The 21699-nt window shown below is 38.6% G+C and overlaps 1 protein-coding gene across 3 annotated transcripts in view; it reads left to right on the top strand.

The window, feature by feature from the left end:
- Positions 1-21699, top strand: part of ULK4 (unc-51 like kinase 4) — a 496555-nt gene that overhangs the window by 40307 nt on the left and 434549 nt on the right. For all 3 annotated transcript variants that reach the window (XM_043886762.1, XM_043886763.1, XM_043886761.1), the window contains exon 17: positions 3422-3500. In XM_043886762.1, coding sequence (XP_043742697.1) covers positions 3422-3500 — 79 coding nt within the window. The remainder of the gene's footprint in view (positions 1-3421; positions 3501-21699) is intronic.

Here is a 21699-nt window from a genome sequence, read left to right as displayed (position 1 = left end):
AATGGGTATGAAGTTACATACAATGTGGTTTTGATTTGCATCTCACTAATAACTAGTAATGTCAAGCATCTTTTCATGTCCTTATTGGTCATTTGTTTATCTTCTTTGGAGAGAAGTCTTTTCAGGTCCTTTGCCCACTTTTGGTTGTCTTATGTTTGTTTTTAGGAGTTCTGTATGTATTGTGGATATTAACCCTGTATTAGGTACCTGACTTAACAAGTGCGTTCTCCCACTCTGTGAGTTGCCTTTTTGTTCTGTTGATAGTCTTCTTTGATGCATACATTTAAAAATTTTGATGCAACCAGGTTTTTCATTTTTTTCTTTTGTTGTCTGATTTTAGTGTCATAGTCAAGAAATCATTGCCAAATACAATGCATAAAGCTTATACATTTATGTTTTTTTCTATGCTGCACTCTTTACTGGAATGTTTCTAAGTCTGAACAGGACTACCAGCCTCCCATGTTTGGTGGGAAACGCCATTTCAAATTCCTCTGACCTCGGGGGTCACCATTGCCCAAAGTCACCCCTTGTTTCAGAGACAAGCCCCGGACTCTGGTCTTCTCCAGGACAGGCTTCTGTTCTGCCTGTACAGTGTCCGTCAGTAATGTGAGTGTTTCTACACTTCCTTATGTAAAAGATTTTTATATAAAAGGTCCATACACAGACACAAACTCATTTGCAAGTGTACCAGAACCTGTATTCCACTCCAGTCAGAATGTCTTCATTTACTAAGAAAATTATGATGCAGGGCTTGAAAATCATGACCATAAAAATCGAAGGCAGGAGGAGAAGGGGACAACAGAGGATGAGATGGTTGGATGGCATTACCGACTAAATGGACTTGAGTTTGAGCAAACTCCGGGAGATGGTAAAGGACAGGGAAGCCTGGCGTGCTCCAGTCCAGGGGGTCACAAAGAGTTGGTGGACATGACTGAGCGACTGAACTGAATTACGAGTTTTATAGTTTTGGCTCTTACGTATTGGTTTTTGATCCATTTTGAGTTTTGTTTGTTTTTGTTTTTTTTTTAGTACAGTATTAGGCAAGAGTCCAGGTTCGTTCATTTTGTTTGGTTGTTGCCACCTGGGCTTTTCTCTAGTTGCAGCAAGCAGGGGCAACTGCCTAGCTTCTCATTGCGGTGGCTTCTCTTGTTGCAGAGCATGGGCTGTAGGGTGTGAGGGCTTCCGTAGTTGCAGCTGGTGGGTTCTAGAGCTCAGGCTCAGTAGTTGTACATGGGCTTAGTTTCCCTGAGGCGTGCGGGATCTTCCGGAAACCAGGGATCGAACTCATGTCATCTGCATTGGCAGGCGGATTCTTTACCAGTGGGCCAGCAGGAAAGCCCAGGTTCGTTCTTCTGCATGTGTATATTTCCCAGTTTCCCCAGCACCGTTTTTTGAAAGGACTGTCCTCTCCCCATTAAATGGTGTTGGCAGCCTTGTTGATAATCGCGTTGACCACATATGGTGAGGGTTTGTTTATGAGCTCTCTGTTGTTTCACGGGTCAGTATAGTCTTTCTGTGAGTATCGCAGTGTCTCAATCACCATAGTTTTATAGTAAGTTTTGAGATCAGAAAATGTGACTTCAACTTTGTTCTTGTTTTTCAAGATGGTTTTAGGTTCCCTTGATATTCATATTCTAGGAATGAGTTTTCTAGTTTTTGGTATAGCTTGATACTTCAATAAAGTAAATGCTTATTGTCAGTTTTTTTTTTTTTAAATACAGTTTCTCCATTTGTGAGTTACTTCACTTATTAACGGATTGGATTTCATTTGGTAGGTTTCTTTCAGAATTAAAAAAATTTTTTTAAGAAGGATGTCTCCCAGAGGCTGTGCTTGTGGAGTTACTCCTTCGTTGAAGCTTTCTGGCTGTGGTTTTGGGGCCCAGGCCCCGCAGGCTGACTGAGGCCGCCCAGCACCTTCAGACCACACCCATCCTGCCCTGGTGTGTGTTCCCATTCTCTCATGTCCTAACTGCAGTTTTGGTAGACTCAGGGCCCAGCCCGCCTTTCTTCTTCCTCTTATATGTGACCAGTTGGATTCTGTTTTTCAGTGAAAAAAGAGTTTTTCTTTATATTGCAGGCCTGCAAAATTTTACTAGGATATATCTTTTTACAAATTTTCTTTGCCAGTCGGTCTCTTAAAGGCTTTAAAAGCCTTTCTTTTGCTTTTCTCTATCCTTGTGATTTCTTCATCTCTTTTTCATCCTTTTTCTGCTCCTGAAACTCCTGTAGGATGGATGTGGGATTTTGTATCTCTTGACTCTGGATTTTCTTGTGCTTCCTTACTTTTTTATTGAGATAAAATTCACCCTTTCTTGGTTTTTATCGAATTTACTTTTTTAGAGCAGTATTAGGCTTACTGCAAATTGAGGGCACGGTAAAGAGATTTCCCTTATACCTCTGCTCCCCCATACGTGCTGCCTCTCCAGTTATCAGTTTCTCCCACCTGAACGGTACATTTGTTATCAATGAAGATCCTAAACTGACATGTCAAAATCATCCGAACTCTGTACTTTACAGTACAGTTCATTCTTAGTGTTGTACATTCTGTGGGTTTGGGCACTGTTTAATGATGTGTTGCCATCGTTATGGTATCATACAGTATTTATTGGATAATAAGCAAATCTGTGTTATGCCTGTTCACACCTCTGACTTTTATTTAACCACTGACCTTTTTATTGCCTCCATGGTTTTGCATTTTCCAGAGGGTCATGTAGTGGGGATCATAAAGTATGTAGTTGTTTCCGATTGGCTTTTTTTCCTTAGTAACACACATTTAAGGTTCCTCCATGTCTTTCCATGGCTTGATAGCTCATTCTTTTTAGTGCCAGGTATTCCATTGTCTGGATGTACCACAGTTTATTTAACCATTCACATAATGAAAGGGGTAATTACTATTTCTTTCCTCTCTCTGGCAAAGATCTTTGAAAAATTTTTACTTTGCATTTCACCATTAAAGCACAACTTCAGTTTTTGTCACCATTACAAATGGACTTTCCAGGTAGCTCTTTGGTGAAGAATCCACCTGCCAGTGCAGGGGACGCCAGATACACAGGTTTGATCTGTGCATCGGGAAGGTCCCCGGAGGAGGAAATGGCAACCCACTCCAGTGTTCTCGCCTGGAGAATCCTGTGGACAGAGGAGCCTGGCAGGCAACAGTCCATAGGGTCACCAAGAGTCAGACACGGCTGAGCGACTGAGCATGCATGCACGCAGTTGGGCTGCAGAGGGCATTGTGTTCATGTCTCCCTGTGTACACAAGGGGGCATTGCTCTGGGCCATACATGTGGGGGAATGTACGCTCACCCTACCCATTCCACTTTTCTCTCATGGTGACGCTTACAGCTGTGTAATGTAACTAAATGGGGTTGATTTACTTGGTCCTAACTCTCCACTTCAGAAGCCATTTTCTGTCTGTTTGCAGAAGGGCCAAGGTCGCTCGGGTGATTGGTTTACTGGCCTCGCACACAAGTGAGCTCCAGGAAAATGCACCTGTTATTGAGGTAACTTCTTTTATTACTGAAATGTGAGGAATGGCAGAGAATGTTCTCAATTTTAGAACATACAGCTTTCATGGGTATTCACTTAAGCGTTTTTCATGGAATGTGGCAGCCGCTATAAAGTAACCTCAGCAGACCTTCACACTTCAGCACAGCCTCTCATTTTCAACATTGGCAGTTATTGAAGGTGATGTGGTGGAGTTACATGGCTTCTGGGCTCTATTCATTGTGATTTCAACAATTTTTAGATGAAGCTTTGTTTCATTAACTAGATTACTTGGATGTCTGGATTAACATCCATTTCTTGGATGTTAATTTTAAAAAGTAATAGTGTGTATTTAGCTATTTAGGAAACTTTTGAATTAACATATACTATGTTGGGAACTGTTTTCTGTTGGATAATGAGGGATTTTCAAAATAACTTGAAATTGTGTCAGGTGCTCCTTTATAATGCCATCTTTTTACAAATTCTGTTATTGCTTACAAGATTTTTGTATTGTGTTGCTCAGTCACTGAGTCACGTCCGACTCTTTGAAATCCCGTGGACTGTGGCACGCAAAGCCTCCCTGCCTCTCACTATCTATCGCCTGAAATTTGCCCAAGTTCATGTCTATTGAATCCAACAAAATTTTTAGTTCTGTAACAGTGGAAACAACCACTAGATGGCACTCAAACACAGGAAACAAAGTTTTGCAAGGTACGCCACCGTTAAGACCAATTGACTGTAGCGATTGAGACAACCACTAGAGGACGCTCAAACACTGGAAGCAAAGTTTCACAAGTTAGAACTTCAGGAAGAAATAAGCTTGGCAGGTACATGGCAATTTGTTCATCTTTTCCCTGTTTTTTTGGTTTCTGCTGCATGAGATGTGGTCCCAGTCCATTGGCTATTATTACCATTTTAGATTAAGGGAAGCCATGACAGCCTTTTGAGAACAGTGCAGTCGTTTCAGGAGATGAGGATTCCTGTGAGGCCCAACTATGAGCCTTAGGTTCAGAACTCTTGAGACGAGTTTTCTGTAGCACAATTGTGTGTCCATACGTAGTTTTTCAGTAAATCATCAATAAAATTCCAAGTGTGAAATATGCCCTGATTTCTCCAGTACGTTTCAATAAAACTCGTGGTTGAAGATCCTATAGGCATTTTAAAGGCATAGACCTCATTTTATTTTATTAATTTTTAAAATTTTATTTTTTTAATTGAAGTACAGTTGATTTACAATGTGTCACTTTCAAGTGTCCAGCAAAGTGATTCAGTTATATGTATATCTGTCTGTCTGTATCTCTTCTTTTTTCAGATTCTTTTCCCTTGTAAGTTATTACAAAATACTAAGTATGGTTTTCTGTGCTATACAAGTAGGCCCTTGTTATCTATTTTATATATAGTAGTATATATATGTTAATTCTTAATTATCCTCCTCCCCTTTCCCCCTTGGTAGCTATAAGTTTTTTTTTTTTCTATGTCTGTGGGTCTATTTCTGTTTTGTTTATAGGTTGATGTGTATTATCTTTTTTTTTAAAATAAAGATTCCATATATAAGTGATATCATATGATACTTGGCTTTCTCTGTCTGTGTTACTTCACTTAGTATCATAATCTCTGTCTGTCCATGTTGCTGCTAATGGCACTATTTCATTGTCTTTTTATAGAACCTCATTATTCATCACTGTAATCCATGGTGCCTAGCCAGCCAAGTAACGTGTGTACATCTGGTATTCAGTCCATGTTAAAAGATTTAATAAACGATTACAAGAATGGTAGGAAAGTGTGGCAGTATAATTTGTTACAAGGAGACAGAAGAGATGGATGGAGAAAAATCTATTTTACTTTTCTTATGATACAGTTTAAGTCCCTTCCATCTTATTCTGCCATTACTGGCTACAGAAAAGAGCTAGTTGTGGTCTCTTGTATATATTTAGAAGCATTTATTAAATTCTTCCTTATGTTTTCTACAGAAAAATATAGCCAGCTTCTTATACTTTTCCTCCTAGGCAACACATTATCACCCTGAGTTTGTTGTCGTTCTTATGTGTAATAATTTAAAATAAATACTATGATATTATGTTACATATATTTAAATCTTAAACATGCAGTGGATATATTTTAGGAAATTGAATATAAAACCTTAAGATACAGAACTGGAAGGAATGTTAACAGATACTCTAGTTTGATCCCTTCATTAAACATTTTCATTATGGAAAATCTCAATGTACGTAAAAGGAGAGAGACCGAAATACTGAGATCACGTCTGAGAGTTACTGAAATTTTACGAATGTTGTCTGTCTGTTGTCTCACCCTCTCACTCACCCTCCTTATCTCTTTCCCTTTCTCTGTTCTCCTCCCTCTGTCTCCCCCCTCCCCCTGTTAGTGTTTTTTTTTTTTTTTTTTTTGGCGGTGCTATGTGTCCTGCTTGCCGGATCTTAGTTTCCTGACCAGGAATTTTTTGAACTCCAGCCCCCAGCAGAAAGTGTGGAATCCTAACCACTGGACTGCCAGAGAAATTCCCAACCCCCAACCCCCGCTATAGTATTAAAAAAAAAAAAAAAATCCTAGACATCATATTGTACTCATAAATGCTCTAGTGTATATATCTAACAGAAAAGGCTTTTAAAAAATAGTCACCATGCTGTTACCACAGCTAACAAAATTGACAGTGGTTCCCCAATATTTAATACCAGTCGGTGTTCAGATTTCCTTGATGTCTCACACATGTCATTCTGTATTTTTTCATTGAACCAGGACTGAAATAAGGTCCTGTACTGCATTTAGAGAACATTGACTATTGAGTCCCTTAATTTCAAACATTTTCCTATTATTTTTTAGTGCCATTTATTTATCGAGGAGAAATTGGCATTTGTTTTAACCAGAGCTGAGTTTCATTAGGTTTTATTCTATCCTTTGTGATCCTCTCTCCTATATTTCCCATGAACTGCTTGTTAGATGCGTAGACTTGCTTAGATTCAAGTTGTTTTATGGAGAAAGGGTAGGAATTCTTCCTGGTTGGTGCTCTGTGTTTCCTGTTGACTCATAGGAAGATGCATATAATGATGTCTGGTTACCTCCATATTAGTGATAGTGTGACTGCTCACTAGCTTCAAGTGTTGTCAGTGCTATGATTTTGAACTTTTCCATCACGCTAACATTTCTAGCACCCATCAATGATCAATGCTTAGTGGCATTAGTCCTTCAGGGTTCCAAAAATGATAATTTTCTCTTTCTATAATTCTTTTCTCATATACAGCTGGTAATTTTTCTTACATTAGAACTTTCCCACCTCAGCTAATTGGTTATCCAAAAATACAGTGTGTTTAGCAAAGGCAGGATGAATGATTATCCACCTTTATAGACCAATATTCAGAATAACACGTTGTGCATTAGTAGTCTTAATTCTGTCCAGTAAGATTTTTTTTTTGTATTAAGAAATTACGGATTTACATGTGTATGTTTGTACATTTCAGTCTTCTGTAGGTGTTAGTCTTTTGGACTGAGTTCCACCTCAGTCCAACAGGAGCCGGTTAAGGTTTGCTCCTTGCTCCTTTCTGTATGAGCTGACTACTCTCTCTGATAACTTAGTTGCTTTCTGTCAACGAGCTTTCACTACCCTTGGGAATAGTCAGTCTTAGTTCTGAAGTCAGTTCTACAAGAAACCTTATTTAATTTTAGCTGACAATAGTTCTTAGAGAACACAGTCTGGGTCTGGGTGTCACTGATGCTGGGATTGTCATTTCTTCTAGCTAGGAAATGTTCGTAAAGAGAAAAATCACAAGTTCACTCATACCTGTACTTCCAATTCACAACTTTTCTATTTAAAATTTAAGTGCTCTTGTTATAAGCTGAAAGCCTTAGTTGCTCATGACATCAACACACTTACCTTCTTTAACCAATAGTTGAGAATAAATGGTTTAAAAATAATAACTGTATTATTAGTAACAATAAAATTACAAAGTGCTGTTTAAGTTACTATTATTATTATTTTTTGGTCCTTGGGATACACTCAACAGACAGAAACTGAGTTTTCAGATCAATTCAAATAATCTTGTCACCAATTTGATATATAATTATATGTATTTTCCTTTTGTGTTGCATATTTTGGGATTATAGATGCAGGGATTGCTTTGTGCGTTCTTTTTTTGGATTAAAGATGGTAATACTCTTTTTACTGAAGTGTTACAAATATACGGAAATGTGCACAAAACATAAATTTCATGCCCAGTGAATTGTTGCAAGTGGAAACCCAGGAAACTGCCCCTGGTTCAAGAAACAGAACATTGCCAGCATGCCAGGAGATCCTTCGGGCCTGATCTTGATCACTCATCTCTCCCTTTGCTCTAAAGGTGACTCCTGCCATACCTTCTGATGCTGTGATTACTTTGCACTGTGTTACCCAGTTATATTTAAATTGAATCACATGGCATGTGGTCTTTGGTCTCTGGCTTCTGTTACGTCATGTGTGTGAAATTCATTCTCGTTGTGGGTGTCTGTCGTGCCTTTTCATTACACCATTGCACCACTGGTGATGGACGTTTGGGTTGTTTGCTATGTTTGGCTATTACAGGTAAATCTTGTAAAAACATTTTGATGCACTTATGTGAGCCTTCTATTGGATAAACCTAGGAGTTAGAGTTGCTGGGTCATAGGATATGTGTATGTTCAACTTCACAGGGTCATCTAAACTGTTTTCCAAAACAGTTTTATAACCTTAAAATCCTTTCACCAATGAAAGAGAATTTTCAGTGCTCTGTGTTTTCATTAATACTTGGCTTTGGCATAAAATCGTGTTAAATTAGCATCTACCAAGTTCTTGATCTTTAGCCTATTTTTTTAACATGAATGAGTGTTGAATTTGATTCTGTGACATCTATAGAGGTGATTGTATCGGTTTTATTCCTATCTCTCTTAATAGATAGGTTATATCAATGGCAGTCCTAAAATTAAACCACCCTAGCATTTTTAGAAGGCCTTCCACTCATGATGTATTAACATCTTTATAATGCTCTGTTGGATTCTTTTTGATCATATTTTTTCTGGATTTCTGTCCCCATTTTTTTTCCCCATGACACTAAGTTCTTGAAAAGTCCAAGTGAGTTGCCTTGTGCAATGTTCCATATTTGTCTGTTTGCTTTCTCTTGGTATCATTAAATTTGATTCTCTAGTCCCAATGTTTCCTATAAATTCTAAGTTAGGTCTGGAAACTTGATGGGTTCAAGTTAAGTTCTTTTTAGAAATACTGTATCATAGATGATGTTGGCTACTTCGTATTTCATTGTATCAGGAAACATGGTGTTTGAACTTACTTGGATCATTTGTTAAAGAGGTGATGCCAGATATCTTTGCAGTGTCTCCTTCACTGCCAAGTTGAGTGTACAGTAAGAAAATAACTTGAAAAGTTACATGAGTTGTAACTCTCCTGTTTTGATCTTTTTCTAAATTAGAACTCGTGATTTTAGTTCATGGCATGCTAATCAATATATTAACTGTCACTAATTCCCATTGTGTTTTTCTCTCGTTTTCAACAGATTAGTTCACTTAGTTCATTGTGTATGCAACTGTATTATTGCTGTTACTGTTTGAAAATTCATCCAGTTGTCAAATTTATTTTACTTTTTATGTCATTTTTTTTGCTAGGATAATCATTATCTTATGAATTCTTAATTTAAGGATATTGACCCTCTGTTATTCAGCCTTCTACTGAATTGATTTTAGATTTTTTTTTTTTAAACTTTTTGTTTTGTATTGGAGTATAGCTAATTAACAATGTTGTGATAGCTTGAGGTGGACGGCAGAGGGACTTAGCCAGATATATACATGTAGCCATTCTCCTCCAAACTCCGCTCCCATCCAGACTGCCACATGACATAGAGCAGAATTCCCTGTGGTCTTAGGTTTGCATTTTATGGTAAGTGGTAGATATATGGTGATTTGAAGCATTATGCAGCTTAGTTCTCTCTGAACATTGTATACTTGTGGAACTCTTAAGTGCAGGACACGATGAACTGTATTTACGCACAGTTGGCTGTTCTGGCATCTATTTTAAAGGCTGTGGTGTAGCATGTCCACTTTAGGCTCTTGTTCTCTGTTACGCTGCACAGTCTCACTGCTCCCCTGGTGCCTTGCATGCTGTAGCTTTTCATTACTGAAACGACTGCACACGGTGAGGTCTCATGGTCCTTGTTTCCCACAGTCCTCATTTCCAACATATCACTTTTTGGAAGAACAAATGATACTTGTTCCACTTTGGGATGTACCTGTTTCATGTACATAAATGGAATTATTTTTACCTAGAGTTTTTCCCATGTACTGTCCATTATACTTTTTTTTTCTACTTATAAAATAACATGTTTTTCAAACTATGACAACTTAGCTACTTAGATTACTTGGAAATCCTCCCACAGCAGCAAAACAAGAAATCTAGAAATACAGGATAAAATGTAACAAAGACTTTTAAAATACTTAGTTGGATGTCTGGGAAAGTAAGAAAAATTTGCAAAAGTCAGAAATAGGGAGCTGAAATGTGAAATGGTAAGACTTTGAGGCTATCTGAGGCAGGGTAGGGTGGTGGTTATTATCATTGAGTTTTGAGATCTGGTGGAACCTGAGAATAGAAATTGAGGCCTTAGGTTGCCCAGCAGCAGTTTGTTGGAACTAAGGCTCTTGAAGAGCTACACCTTTAGTAGGAAGGGGAATTTGCAGGAAGAATAAGAAAAGGAGATATCAAGGAAGCTTGTTGATTTTATCTTTAGCTCTAGAAAAGTTTAAAGTTTTTATGTAAGTTTGTAACCAGAGTTTTTTGGGTTTTATTACTGTTTGGAGTATGCATTTACACTTCTTCCCAGGTGAGAAACTTTTTCATAAAAATCAGACCTGGGTTGGAGTTGTGGCTCTGGTAATGGATGAGAAGCTTCTGCTAATAATGATAAGGAATCTAGACAGAATATGAAACAGAAGTAGGTAGAAGGTGGAGGGGACGCCCAACTTTGAAGAAAGGAAGCTGACTGTGTGAGCTATGTTTTCAACTGGCTTATCCTCGGGCCGTTGCTCCGAGTTTCCGTAGGGAACAGAGTTCAAGTAGAACCCAGCAGTCTTCCCAGGTCAAGGAACTGAGTCCCACCTCCTAACTTGGTAGGACTTGACCTCCAAACTCTTATATCCCCAGCTCTGGGCAATTGTGGAAATTTCTGCTCCTCTTTGACCTCTCACCCTACTGCTTTCTGCTGGGTTCCAGGGAGTGTCACACACACACACAGCCTCCAAGTTAGCTGGAGACTTCAGAAAATTTTGGAAAATTTCTAACAATTATCCCATCAAACATTTTTTCTAGCTCATTCTATAGTTTATGTGTATATTATGTTGTATGTACACATTGTATGTGTTTTTGCATTGTATGTGAAATAGAGTAATGCTGATATAAGGTGAAATGTGATTACTTAACAGACGCTATCATAATCTCAAGAGTATCCAGTAAAAAGGGAAACAAACAGCTGTAGCTAATTTGGTCAGTAGAAGAAATGCAGTGCAATTCTGAACTCGATCAAAAGTAAGTTGGGAAAGGAGGATTAAAGGGAGAAACATAAAATGGGACAAATAGAAAGTGAATAGCAAGATGGTAGACTTAAACCACATCACATTAATAATTACATTAAAGTTCAGTGGCCTAGATACTTCATTTAAAAGGCACAGGTTGTCATACTGGATTAAAAAGAGAAACCTAGCTATATGAAGTTTACATAAGACATACTTTAAATATGAAGGTAGACTAAAAACATGGAAAAAGATATACCATGGAAACACGACTAATAAGAAAGCTGCATAGCTATGTTAATAAAAAGACAGATACTAAGGGAGTAACACTAGAGTTAGAGATAGGTGTTTTATAATAAAAGTTTCAATGCATTTTGTTGTTTTTAGTTGCAAAGTTGGGTCCAACTCTTTTGAGACCCCATGGACTGTAGCCTGCCAGGCTCCTCTGTCCATGGAATTTTCCTGGCAAAAATACTGGAGTGGGTTGCCATTTCCTTCTCCAGAGGATCTTCCTGACCCAGGGATTGAACCTGTGTCTCCTGCATTGGCAGGCAGATTTCTTTTTAAAAAAATTTTTTTAAAAATTTTGAATTGGAGGTTAGTTACTTTACAATATTGTGATGGTTTCTGCCTTACATCAGCATGAATCAGCCATAGGTATATGTGTATGTCCCCTCCCTCTTAAACCTCCTTCCCCATCGCACCCCTCTTGGTTGTCACAGAGCACTAACTTTGGGTTCCCTATGTCACACAGAAAATTCCCACTGTCTGTGTACTTTACATTTGGTAATGTATATGTTTCAGTGCTGTTCTCGCATCATCCCACCTTCTCTCTCCCTCACTGTGTCCATAGGTCTGTTCTCTGTGTCTGCATCTCCACTGCTGCCCTGTAGACAGGTTCATCAGTACTATCTTTCTAGCCTCCATATATATGCATTAATATACAATATTTGTCTCTTTCTGACTTACTGCTCCTTGTATAATAGGGTCTAGGTTTGTCCACCTCTTTAGAACTGACTCAAATGCATTCCTTTTTATACCTGAGTAATATTCCATTGTGTATATGTGCTACAACTTCTTTATCCATTCATCTGTTGATGGACATCTAGGTTGCTTTTAGGTCCTAGCTATTGTAAATAGTGCTGCAATGAACGTTGGAGTACGTTTCTTTTTCAGTTATGATTTCCTCAGGGTATATGCCTAGTAGTGGGATTGCTGGGTCTTATGGTAGTTTTATTCCTAATTTTTTAAGGAACCGCCATACTGTTCTCCACAGTGGTTGCATCAATTTACATTCCCACCAGCAGTGTAAGAGGGTTCCCTTTTCTCCACGTCCTCTCCAACATGTATTGTTTGTGGATTTTTTGATGGCTATTCTGACCTGTGTGAGGTGATATCTCATTGTAGTTTTGATTTGCATTTCTCTAATAACAAGTGATGTTGAGTGTCTTTTCATGTGTTTATTAGCCATCCATATGTCTTCTTTGGAGAAATGTCTGTTTTAAGTTTTCTGCTCATTTTCTGATTGGGTTGTTTGTTTTTCTGGTATTGAGCTTGTGTATTTTGTAGATTAGTTCTTTGTCAGTTGTTTCATTTGCTATTTTTGTCTGTCATTCTGTAGGCTGTCTTTTCACTTTGCTTATGGTTTCCTTAATTGTGCAAAAGCTCTTAAGATTAATTAGGTCCCATTTGTTTATTTTTGTTTTTATTTCCATTACTCTAGGAGGTGGGTCATAGAGGATCTTGCTGTGGTTTATGTCAGAGTGTTCTGCGTATGTTTTTCTCTTAAGTTTTATAGTTTCTGGTCTTACATTTAGGTCTTTAATCCATTTTGAATTTATTTTTTTTGTGTGTGGTGTTAGGAAGTGTTCTAATTTTATTATTTACACGTAGTTGCCCAGTTTTCCCAGCACCACTTATTGAAGAGATTGTCTTTTCTCCATTATGTATCTTTGCCTCCTTTGTCAAAGGTAAGGTGACCATAAGTGCGTGGATTTATCTCCAGGCTTTCTCTCTTGTTCCATTGGTCTATATTTCTGTCTTTGTGCCAGTACCATACTGTCTTAATAACTGTGGCTTTGTAGTAAAGTCTGAAGTCAGAAAGGTTGATTCCTCCAGCTCCATTCTTCTTTCTCAAGATTGCTTTGGCTATTTGGGGTCTTTTGTTTTTCCATACAGATTGTGAAATTATTTGTTCTAGTTCTGTGAAAAATACCATTGGTAGTTTGATGCGGATTGCATTGAATCTACTGATTGCTTTGGGTAGTGTAGTCATTTTCACAGTATTGATTCTTCCAATCCAAGAACATGGTATATCTCTTCAACTATTTGTGTCATCTCTAATTTCTTTCATCAGTGTCTTATAAAAATCCTCAACAAAATCTAGAAAACAGAATCCAACAACACATTAAAAAGATCATATATCATGATCAAGTGGGCTTTATCTCAGGGATGCAAGGATTCTTCAATATATACAAATCAATCAGTGTGACATACCATATTAACAAAGTGAAAAATGAAAACTACATGGTCACCTCAATAGATGCAGAGAAAGATTTTGGCAAAATTCAACACCCATTTATAATAAAAAGTTTCTCCAGAAAGTAGGCATAGAAGGAGCATATGTCAAGATAATAAAGGCCATATACGACAAACCCATTTCAAACATTATTCGTGAAAAATTGAAAGCATTTCCTCTAAAATCAGGACAAGACAAGGGAGCCCTCTCTCGCCACTGTTACTCAGCATAGTTTTGGAAGTTCTAGCCATAGCAATCAGATAAGAAAAAGAAATAAAAGGAATCCAGTTTGGAAAAGAAGTAAAACTCACAGTTTGCAGATGACATGATTCTTTACATAGAAAACCCTAAAGATGCTTCCAGAAAATTATTAGTGCTAATCAATGAATATTGTAAATTTCTGGATATAAAATTTAATGCACAGAAATCCCTTGCATTCCTATACCTTAGCAGTGAAAAGTCAGAAGGAGAAATTAAGGAAACAATTCCTTTCACCATTGCAACAGAATGAAATACTCAGGAATGAACTAACCTACGGAGACAAAGGACCTGTGTGGGAGGTGCATTCTTTACCACTGAGCCACCAGGGAAACCCCTTCAGTGCATTAGGAAATATTAGCAACCCTGAATTTATATGTACCAACTATGAGCACTTTAAAATAAAGAGAAAATTGACAGAACTAAAAGGAGAAGTAGACAAATATGTTACTATTATTGAATATTTTTTAAACAAGCAAGAAAAAAAGAACATACTGATAGAAGATTTGAATGATATGAATGAAATTGAATTAATTGCATTTACAGAATACTAATTCAAAGTAATGTAAAATAAATTTATTTAAAATGCACACTAAATATTCACTAAGACCATATTGTCAGCCATGAAACATATCTTAACAAAGGATTAGAATCAATTAGGATATATTCTCTTACGGCGATGGGATGAAATTAGAAGTTAATAAGACGAAATTAGAAACTTTCTCAAATTTTTAGAAATTAAGCAAATTACTTTTAAGTACTTGATGTTTGTTTTCTTTATTCATCAGTTTCATGATTTATTTAACTGAAGTATAGTCGGCTTAAAATGTTGTGCTCGTGTCAGATGTACAGGGCAGTGATTTAGTTACACATAATACAGATCTATTTGTCACATTCTTTTCTCTTATACAAGATATTGAGTATAGCTTCCTGTGCTGTATACTAGGTCATTGTTGCTCATCTATTTTTATAGGAGTGTATATATGCTAGTCCCAGATTCCTAAATTATCCCCTGCTCCTTTCCCCTTTGGTGACTGTTTTAAGTTTGTTTTCTATTTCTGTGGATCTATTTCTATTTTGTAAGTGAGTTCATTTGTATCTTTCTTTTAAAAGTTCCACACAGAAGTGGTATCGTATTTGTCTCTGTCTGGCTTACTTCACGTAGTATGATATTCTCTAGATTCATCCATGTTGCTGCAAATGACATTATTTCATTCTTTTTTTATGGCTGAGTAGATTCCATTTCATATATATTTAATCTATTGCATTTTCTTTATTCATTCATCTGTCGATGGACATTTAGGTTGTTTTCATGTCTTGACTATTGTAAATAGTTCTGCAGTGAACACTGTCTTTGTATGTCTTCTCAAATTAGACTTTTCTCCAGGTACATGCCCAGGAGTGGATCTTACTGGTAACTCTAATTTTAGTTTTTTTAAGGAACCTTCATACTGTTCTTCATAGTGACTACCAATTTGCATTCCCACCGACAGTAACTCATGTGTTAATGAAGAACTCCCAAGAGGATTTATGTAACATTTAACCTTAATGATAAAGGACACCTAACACATCAAGATGTTTGTGATGTTGTTAAAATGGTAGTAAGAGGGGATAACCCACAGCTTTAAGTGCTTGCATAGCGAACATTAGCTGTGAAAAGCCTCATGCATATCAGAATTACTGGGAAGGTTTGTTAAAATGTGGACTGTTGGACCTCACCTCCAGCATTTCTCATTCAGCAGGTGGAGGAGGGCATAAGCATTTGTGTCTCAGTAAGTTCCCAGATAACTTTTTAATGTTGCTGGTTCTGGGACTATAGTTTGAAAACCAGTATATTGGAAATCAAAAATGTTTTAAGTTCCATTTTAAGAAAGTTAGAGAAAAGAGCAAATTCAATGCAACTCTGTTAAAATAAAGGAAGTAATAAAAAGTAAGAGCTGAAATCAATGAACTGGAAAAGTAACTATATAAAACCCAGTAAAACCAATAGTTCATATTTTGTTAACTTAAAATTATTAAAACTTATAGCCAAGAGAAAATAAAGAGAAAATGCAAATAAACAATATCAGGACTGAAAGGAAGACAGCAGGGAGAAAACTGAACATTCAAGGGACTGAGTAGCTTCATGCTTACTTAAATGGTGATGACTTAAATGGTCAAGTTGCCCGAATAACACAACTTTCTGGAACTGATGGAAGAAGTTCCATCAAGAAGTTCTCCACAAATTTGGAGAACCCTGAGTCTGTGAATAAATTAGTAAAAAACCTTCCACCCATAACAGCTCTGGGCTTGTATGAGTTCACTGGTGAATTCAACCCCTACCCCCGCCCCCCAATACAGTGTAATATACACATGCGCACACACACACATATGTACATAAATCGATATATGTTTATTTATATTTACACAACATCAGGTTTATTTAGCTTTATGAGAAGGTGCAGGGCAGGCAACATAGTATGAATGATAACAGGCTGATTGCCTTAGGGCAGAGAATGGATTCAATTCACTGTCACAGGAAGACAGGATTAATAAATGTAGATGGAGTGGGGGTAAGAGTTGGTGGTGGAGAATGAGGGATCTCATATCTGATGGTTTCTGATGATGGAGTACATCAAGGTCACCATTGCAGAAAGGCAGAGAAGATATGGAGCTGTCATCTCAGAATGATAAGAAAGGAGGACTCCATAGAAACCAAGTTTGATTTATTTCACCTTAAATTCTTCATTGCAGTCTGCCTAGTGGTTGTGTGATGTTCTGTGGAGGACAGTTGGGTTTTAATCAAGGGAAGAGTTGAGTGTATTGAGGGGAGGGAGTGCTCACTTCCAAGCCCTCTTGCCTGAGGCCTTACTGTTTTAAGTCTTTCTCCCCAGAACCCTATCTATGTATGAAAGCATGTAAAGACTGTGAGAAGGTGGTGGGCTCATGGGCTTGGATGTTTAAAGAAATATTGGTGAAGGGCTTTGGATAAGGAAACTTGAGAGAAGCTCTGAGTGGAGGTGAGGGAGTGTTTGAATTGGAGAAGTTGGGGATACCATGAGGGGTCCGGGTGTGACGGTGGGTCAGTGGCTGATTCAGGGTAGAGGAACAGGGGAGTGAGTGAGGAGCTCAAGGGCCTGTTGTGTGGTCAGGGTTCTGGTGTGTCCTTCACAGAGATGGCCACTTGGCTGAAGGTGGGGGCAGGAGTACAGGTGGAGAGGAAGGCAGTGAGCCAGGAGCCCGTGGTCTCAGCGGACAAGAAGTGTGAGCTGGGGGTCAGTAGCTGAGGGCGCTGAGCTCATGTCATCATCATGACAATATGATGTCATGATGCAAGACTCAGAACCACAGGTCCTTGGCCAAGACCAAGGGTTTGAGACGGTCAGCCGGAGTGAGGAAGACACCAGCCCCACTCCGCCTCAAAGTGCACTTCAGTTCTGGCTCAAGATGCTTGCTGCTTGGCAGGGCAACATGAAGCACAGAGAGACATCGATTTTCCACCGAAATCTCAGGGAGAATGATCTCTGTCTCCTTTGGATAAAGTGCTATTGGAATCTGTCCCACAGTAAGGACTCCCTTAAGATCAGTGCTGTGTACGTGAGGGTTTGTGTTACAGCCCAGGACAGAGCCCTCAACAAAGTATTGCCGGTGGGAAGAACTCTTGATACATTAGCCATGTTTTTGTGAACTTTCTTCTAAAACCTGAATTTGAGCAGGATTTTCTTGTTGATGGCAATCTGTAGAAATGGTGCTGTGTGTTTCCCTGAGAAAACTACCTCTGCCTTGTGGAGTGTCTGTTCCCCTTCTTGTCAGAGTTATTCAGTGGCCCCGCAGGACGCTGTGTCCCTCACTTCGGCCGCCTCGGTAGTTTCTGTGCTGTGGGGCTGGAGAACGCCATCTTTCACAGCAGACGCTGTGTGACCATTTCTGGCTTGTGCGAGGCCCCGAGCTGGGGCTGGTTATCGTGTGTAACCCTTCCCCGTTACTATTTTCAGTGAATTTACCCTTGCGCCTCCCTGCTAAACAAACTTGTGCTTCTTTTACCTTTCGGACATCATGAGAGGTAAAATGTGTTGAAATTAACAAAGCAGGAGTTGTATCATGTTCATGCCTTTGTGTAGAATGATGTGAAATGTTCTGGATTTGTTGTATTAAGCCATGATGTTGAAGTTCGTATCATTTGGGGAATTGGCATATTTGAATCAACTTCTGCATACAAATTAAACATCTCACATCAAAGCATATTTAAAAGGCGTGTTTCCTAATTTCTTATAATGATAGAATTCATTTAATTTCTTACCTGACATCTTGTAGAATGATTTTTAGCTTCTGTGTTTTCTGTCTGACTAATTTTTATGCTCATTTTACCTGGGCTTAATATTTTTAGAGCAGCCATTGTGAGGCTTATATATTTGAATGTGATGTAATTTAGTAATCCTTGGGAACTAGCAAACCATCACATTTAATTTTCTGTTAGATGAAAGAAACATGGGAAGAGAATTGGTGATGGAAAGAATTGCCAAGAATACAACTCATCACAGCTGATCCCTGAAGCAGAAAAATGCAATTTAAAAATGAGCTTCCGTTGTATTTCTGAGGAGTGTTGAAAAGATGATGTTAAGAATATAGTAACAAGTAAATAATACTAGTTTTATATATATATGTAGATGTGAGCTTGTTTTTTATATATATATGTGTGTATATATATATATATAAAACTATATATGAAGTAAAGTTGCTCAGTCGTGTCTGACTCTTTGCGACCCCATGAACTGTAACCTACCACGCTCCTCTGTCCATGGGATTTTCCAGGCAAGAGTACTGGAGTGGGTTGCCATTTCCTTCTCCAAAGGATCTTCCCGACCCAGGGATTGAACCCGGGTCTCCTGCATTGTAGGTAGACGCTTTACCTACAGCTTTATCAGCTGGCTGTCTGATAGCCAGCTCCAAACTACAGTATTGGAGCTATGTCTCTGTGCCATAGCTTTTCAATTATTATATATCAAAAAGATTCAATTTTAATATCAGATAATGGTAACTTGACTTCTTAGGAAAACATTTATATAGTGAGCATGCATAATTGTGTTCTGCTGTTCCCAGAAAAAAAAAGTCATTTAACCCTCAACAAATGTATATATGCCAATTGCACCGCAGGAGATGCTTGCATCAGATACAGAAGAGGGGACCTGCCACCGTGCCGCTGTACCTGTGATATACATCTGGCTTGGTTTCCTCTGCCTGGAGTGGCCTCTCCCCCCATCTGTGTCAGGATTAGTTTGTGGTCACCAGAGGGAAGTGAAGACGAGCGGAAAGAAGGAGTATGCATCTTTTTCTGTTACGATTGCTAGGAGTCATGACGATACCCCATGCTGGTAAAAAGACGTGTATTAGGACAGCATTCCTGTTCTCGTCATGGTGGATGGAGTCTCGGTGGTGGGCTCTGCAGGCCGCAGGTGTTGGCTTGGCACCGTCCTCCTTAGCTGCTGCCACATCGCCATCCATGTATATCGTTGCTTGACCAAGAAAGTGGGCTTCAGGGGCTGATTCTCTGATGCCGAAATGACATATAGATCCAGTGTCCCTGGTGACTCGAATAGTGTTTTTTTTTCCTTTTTTTTTAAAAAAAAAAATGAGTAAACTAACTCAAAACTATAAAACCAATAGTTTGTGAAGGCCTAAAAGGCTGTTGCTCAAAGTGAAACCTGACAACTTATTCACTGGTCTGTCTAAGTGTACAACATTGGTGTTCTGGTATTTTTTTCCAAGGAGGAGAGGATGAATCCAACTATTGGGGTGGACCTGTCACTTTTTCAAAAATTATTTATTTGGCTGCACTGGGTCTTGGTTGCGGCCTGTGGGATATACTTCCCTGACCAGAGATCGAGCTCAGACCCCCTGCATTGGGAGCATGGAGTCTTAGCTGCTGGACCACCAGGGAAGTCCCTGACATTTTCTATATTAATTGGTTTCACAAAGCAGTATAAAAAACTAGAAAGCAAAGATTTTCTTTTTTTTTTTTTCCAATTTCTATTGGATTCTTATTTCTTTTTTCCATTTATTTTTATTAGTTGGAGGCTAATTACTTTACAATATTGTAGTGGTTTTTGCCAAACATTGACATGAATCAGCCATGGATTTACATGTGTTCCACATCCCGATCCCCCCTCCCACCTCCCTCTCCATCCCATCCCTCTGGGTCTTCCCAGTGCACCAGCCCTGAGCACTTGTCTCATGCATCCAATGTGGGCTGGTGATCTGTTTCATGCTTGATAATATACATGTTTTGATGCTGTTCTCTCAGAACATCCCACCCTCGCCTTCTCCCACAGAGTCCCAAAGTCTGTTCTGTACATCTGTGTCTCTTTTTCTGTTTTGCATATAGGGTTATCGTTACCATCTTTTTAAATTCCATATATATGTGTTAGTATACTGTATTGGTGTTTATCTTTCTGGCTTACTTCACTCTGTATAATGGGCTCCAGTTTCATCCATCTCATTAGAACTGATTCAAATGAATTCTTTATAATGGCTGAGTAATATTCCATGGTGTATATGTACCACAGCTTCCTTATCCATTCATCTGCTGATGGGCATCTAGGTGGCTTCCATGTCCTGGCTATTATAAACAGTGCTGCGATGAACATTGGGGTGCACGTGTCTCTTCCAGATCTGGTTTCCTCGGTGTGTATGCCCAGGAGTGGGATTGCTGGGTCATATGGCAGTTCTATTTCCAGTTTTTTAAGGAATCTCCACACTGTTCTCCATAGTGGCTGTACTAGTTTGCATTCCCACCAACAGTGTAAGAGGGTTCCCTTTTCTCCACACCCTCTCCAGCATTTATTGCTTGTAGACTTTTGAGTAGCAGTCATTCTGACTGGTGTGTAATGGTACCTCATTGAGGTTTTGATTTGCATTTCTCTGATAATGAGTGATATTGAGCATCTTTTCATGTGTTTATTAGCCATCTATATGTCTTCTTTGGAAAAATGTCTGTTTAGATCTTTGGCCCATTTTTTGATTGGGTCATTTATTTTTCTGGAATTGAGCTGCAGGAGTTGCTTGTATATTTTTGAGATTAATCCTTTGTCTGTTTCTTCATTTGCTATTATTTTCTCCCATTCTGAAGGCTGTCTTTTCACCTGAAAGCAAAGGTTTTCAAAGGTAACTATCACTCATTCACTCTTAACTGGTGGCTCACTCAAATTGGGATAATTCAGTCATGGTTTATTTACAAAGGTGTGATGAGTAGAATGGATAATGTCATTTCCAGGGTTGGTAATAGAATCGTTCTCACCTTTTGGCCTTAAAGCTGGATTTAGAAAAGGCAGAGGAACCGGAGATCAAATTGCCAACATCCATTGGATCATTGAAAAAGCAATAGAGTTCCAGAAAAACATCTACTTCTGCTTTATTGACTACACCAAAGCCTTTGACTGTGTGGATCACAACAAACTTTGGAAAATTCTGAAAGAGATGGGAATACCAGACCACCTGACCTGCCTCCTGAGAAATCTGTATGCAGGTCAGGAAGTGACAGTTAGAACTGGACATGGAACAACAGACTGGTTCCATATTGGGAAAGGAGTACGTCAAGGTTGTATATTGTCACCCTGCTTATTTAACTTATATGCAGGGTACATCATGAGAAATGTCGGGCTCGATGAAACACAAGCTGGAATCAAGATTTTCAGGAGAAATATCAATAATCTCACATATGCAGATGACACCATCATTATGGCAGAAAATGAAGAAGAACTAAAGAGCCTCTTGATGAAAGTGAAAGAGGAGAGTGAAAAAGCTGGCTTAAAACTCAACATTCAGAAAACTAAGATCATGGCATCCGGTCCCATCATTTCGTGGCAAATAGATGCAGAAACAATGAAAACAGTGAGAGACTTTACTTTTTTGGAGTCCAGAATCACTGCAGA

Source organism: Cervus elaphus, chromosome 24 (assembly GCF_910594005.1).
Source record: "Cervus elaphus chromosome 24, mCerEla1.1, whole genome shotgun sequence".
NCBI classification, from domain to species: Eukaryota; Metazoa; Chordata; class Mammalia; order Artiodactyla; family Cervidae; genus Cervus; species Cervus elaphus.
This window is presented reverse-complemented; position numbering and strand designations above follow the sequence as displayed.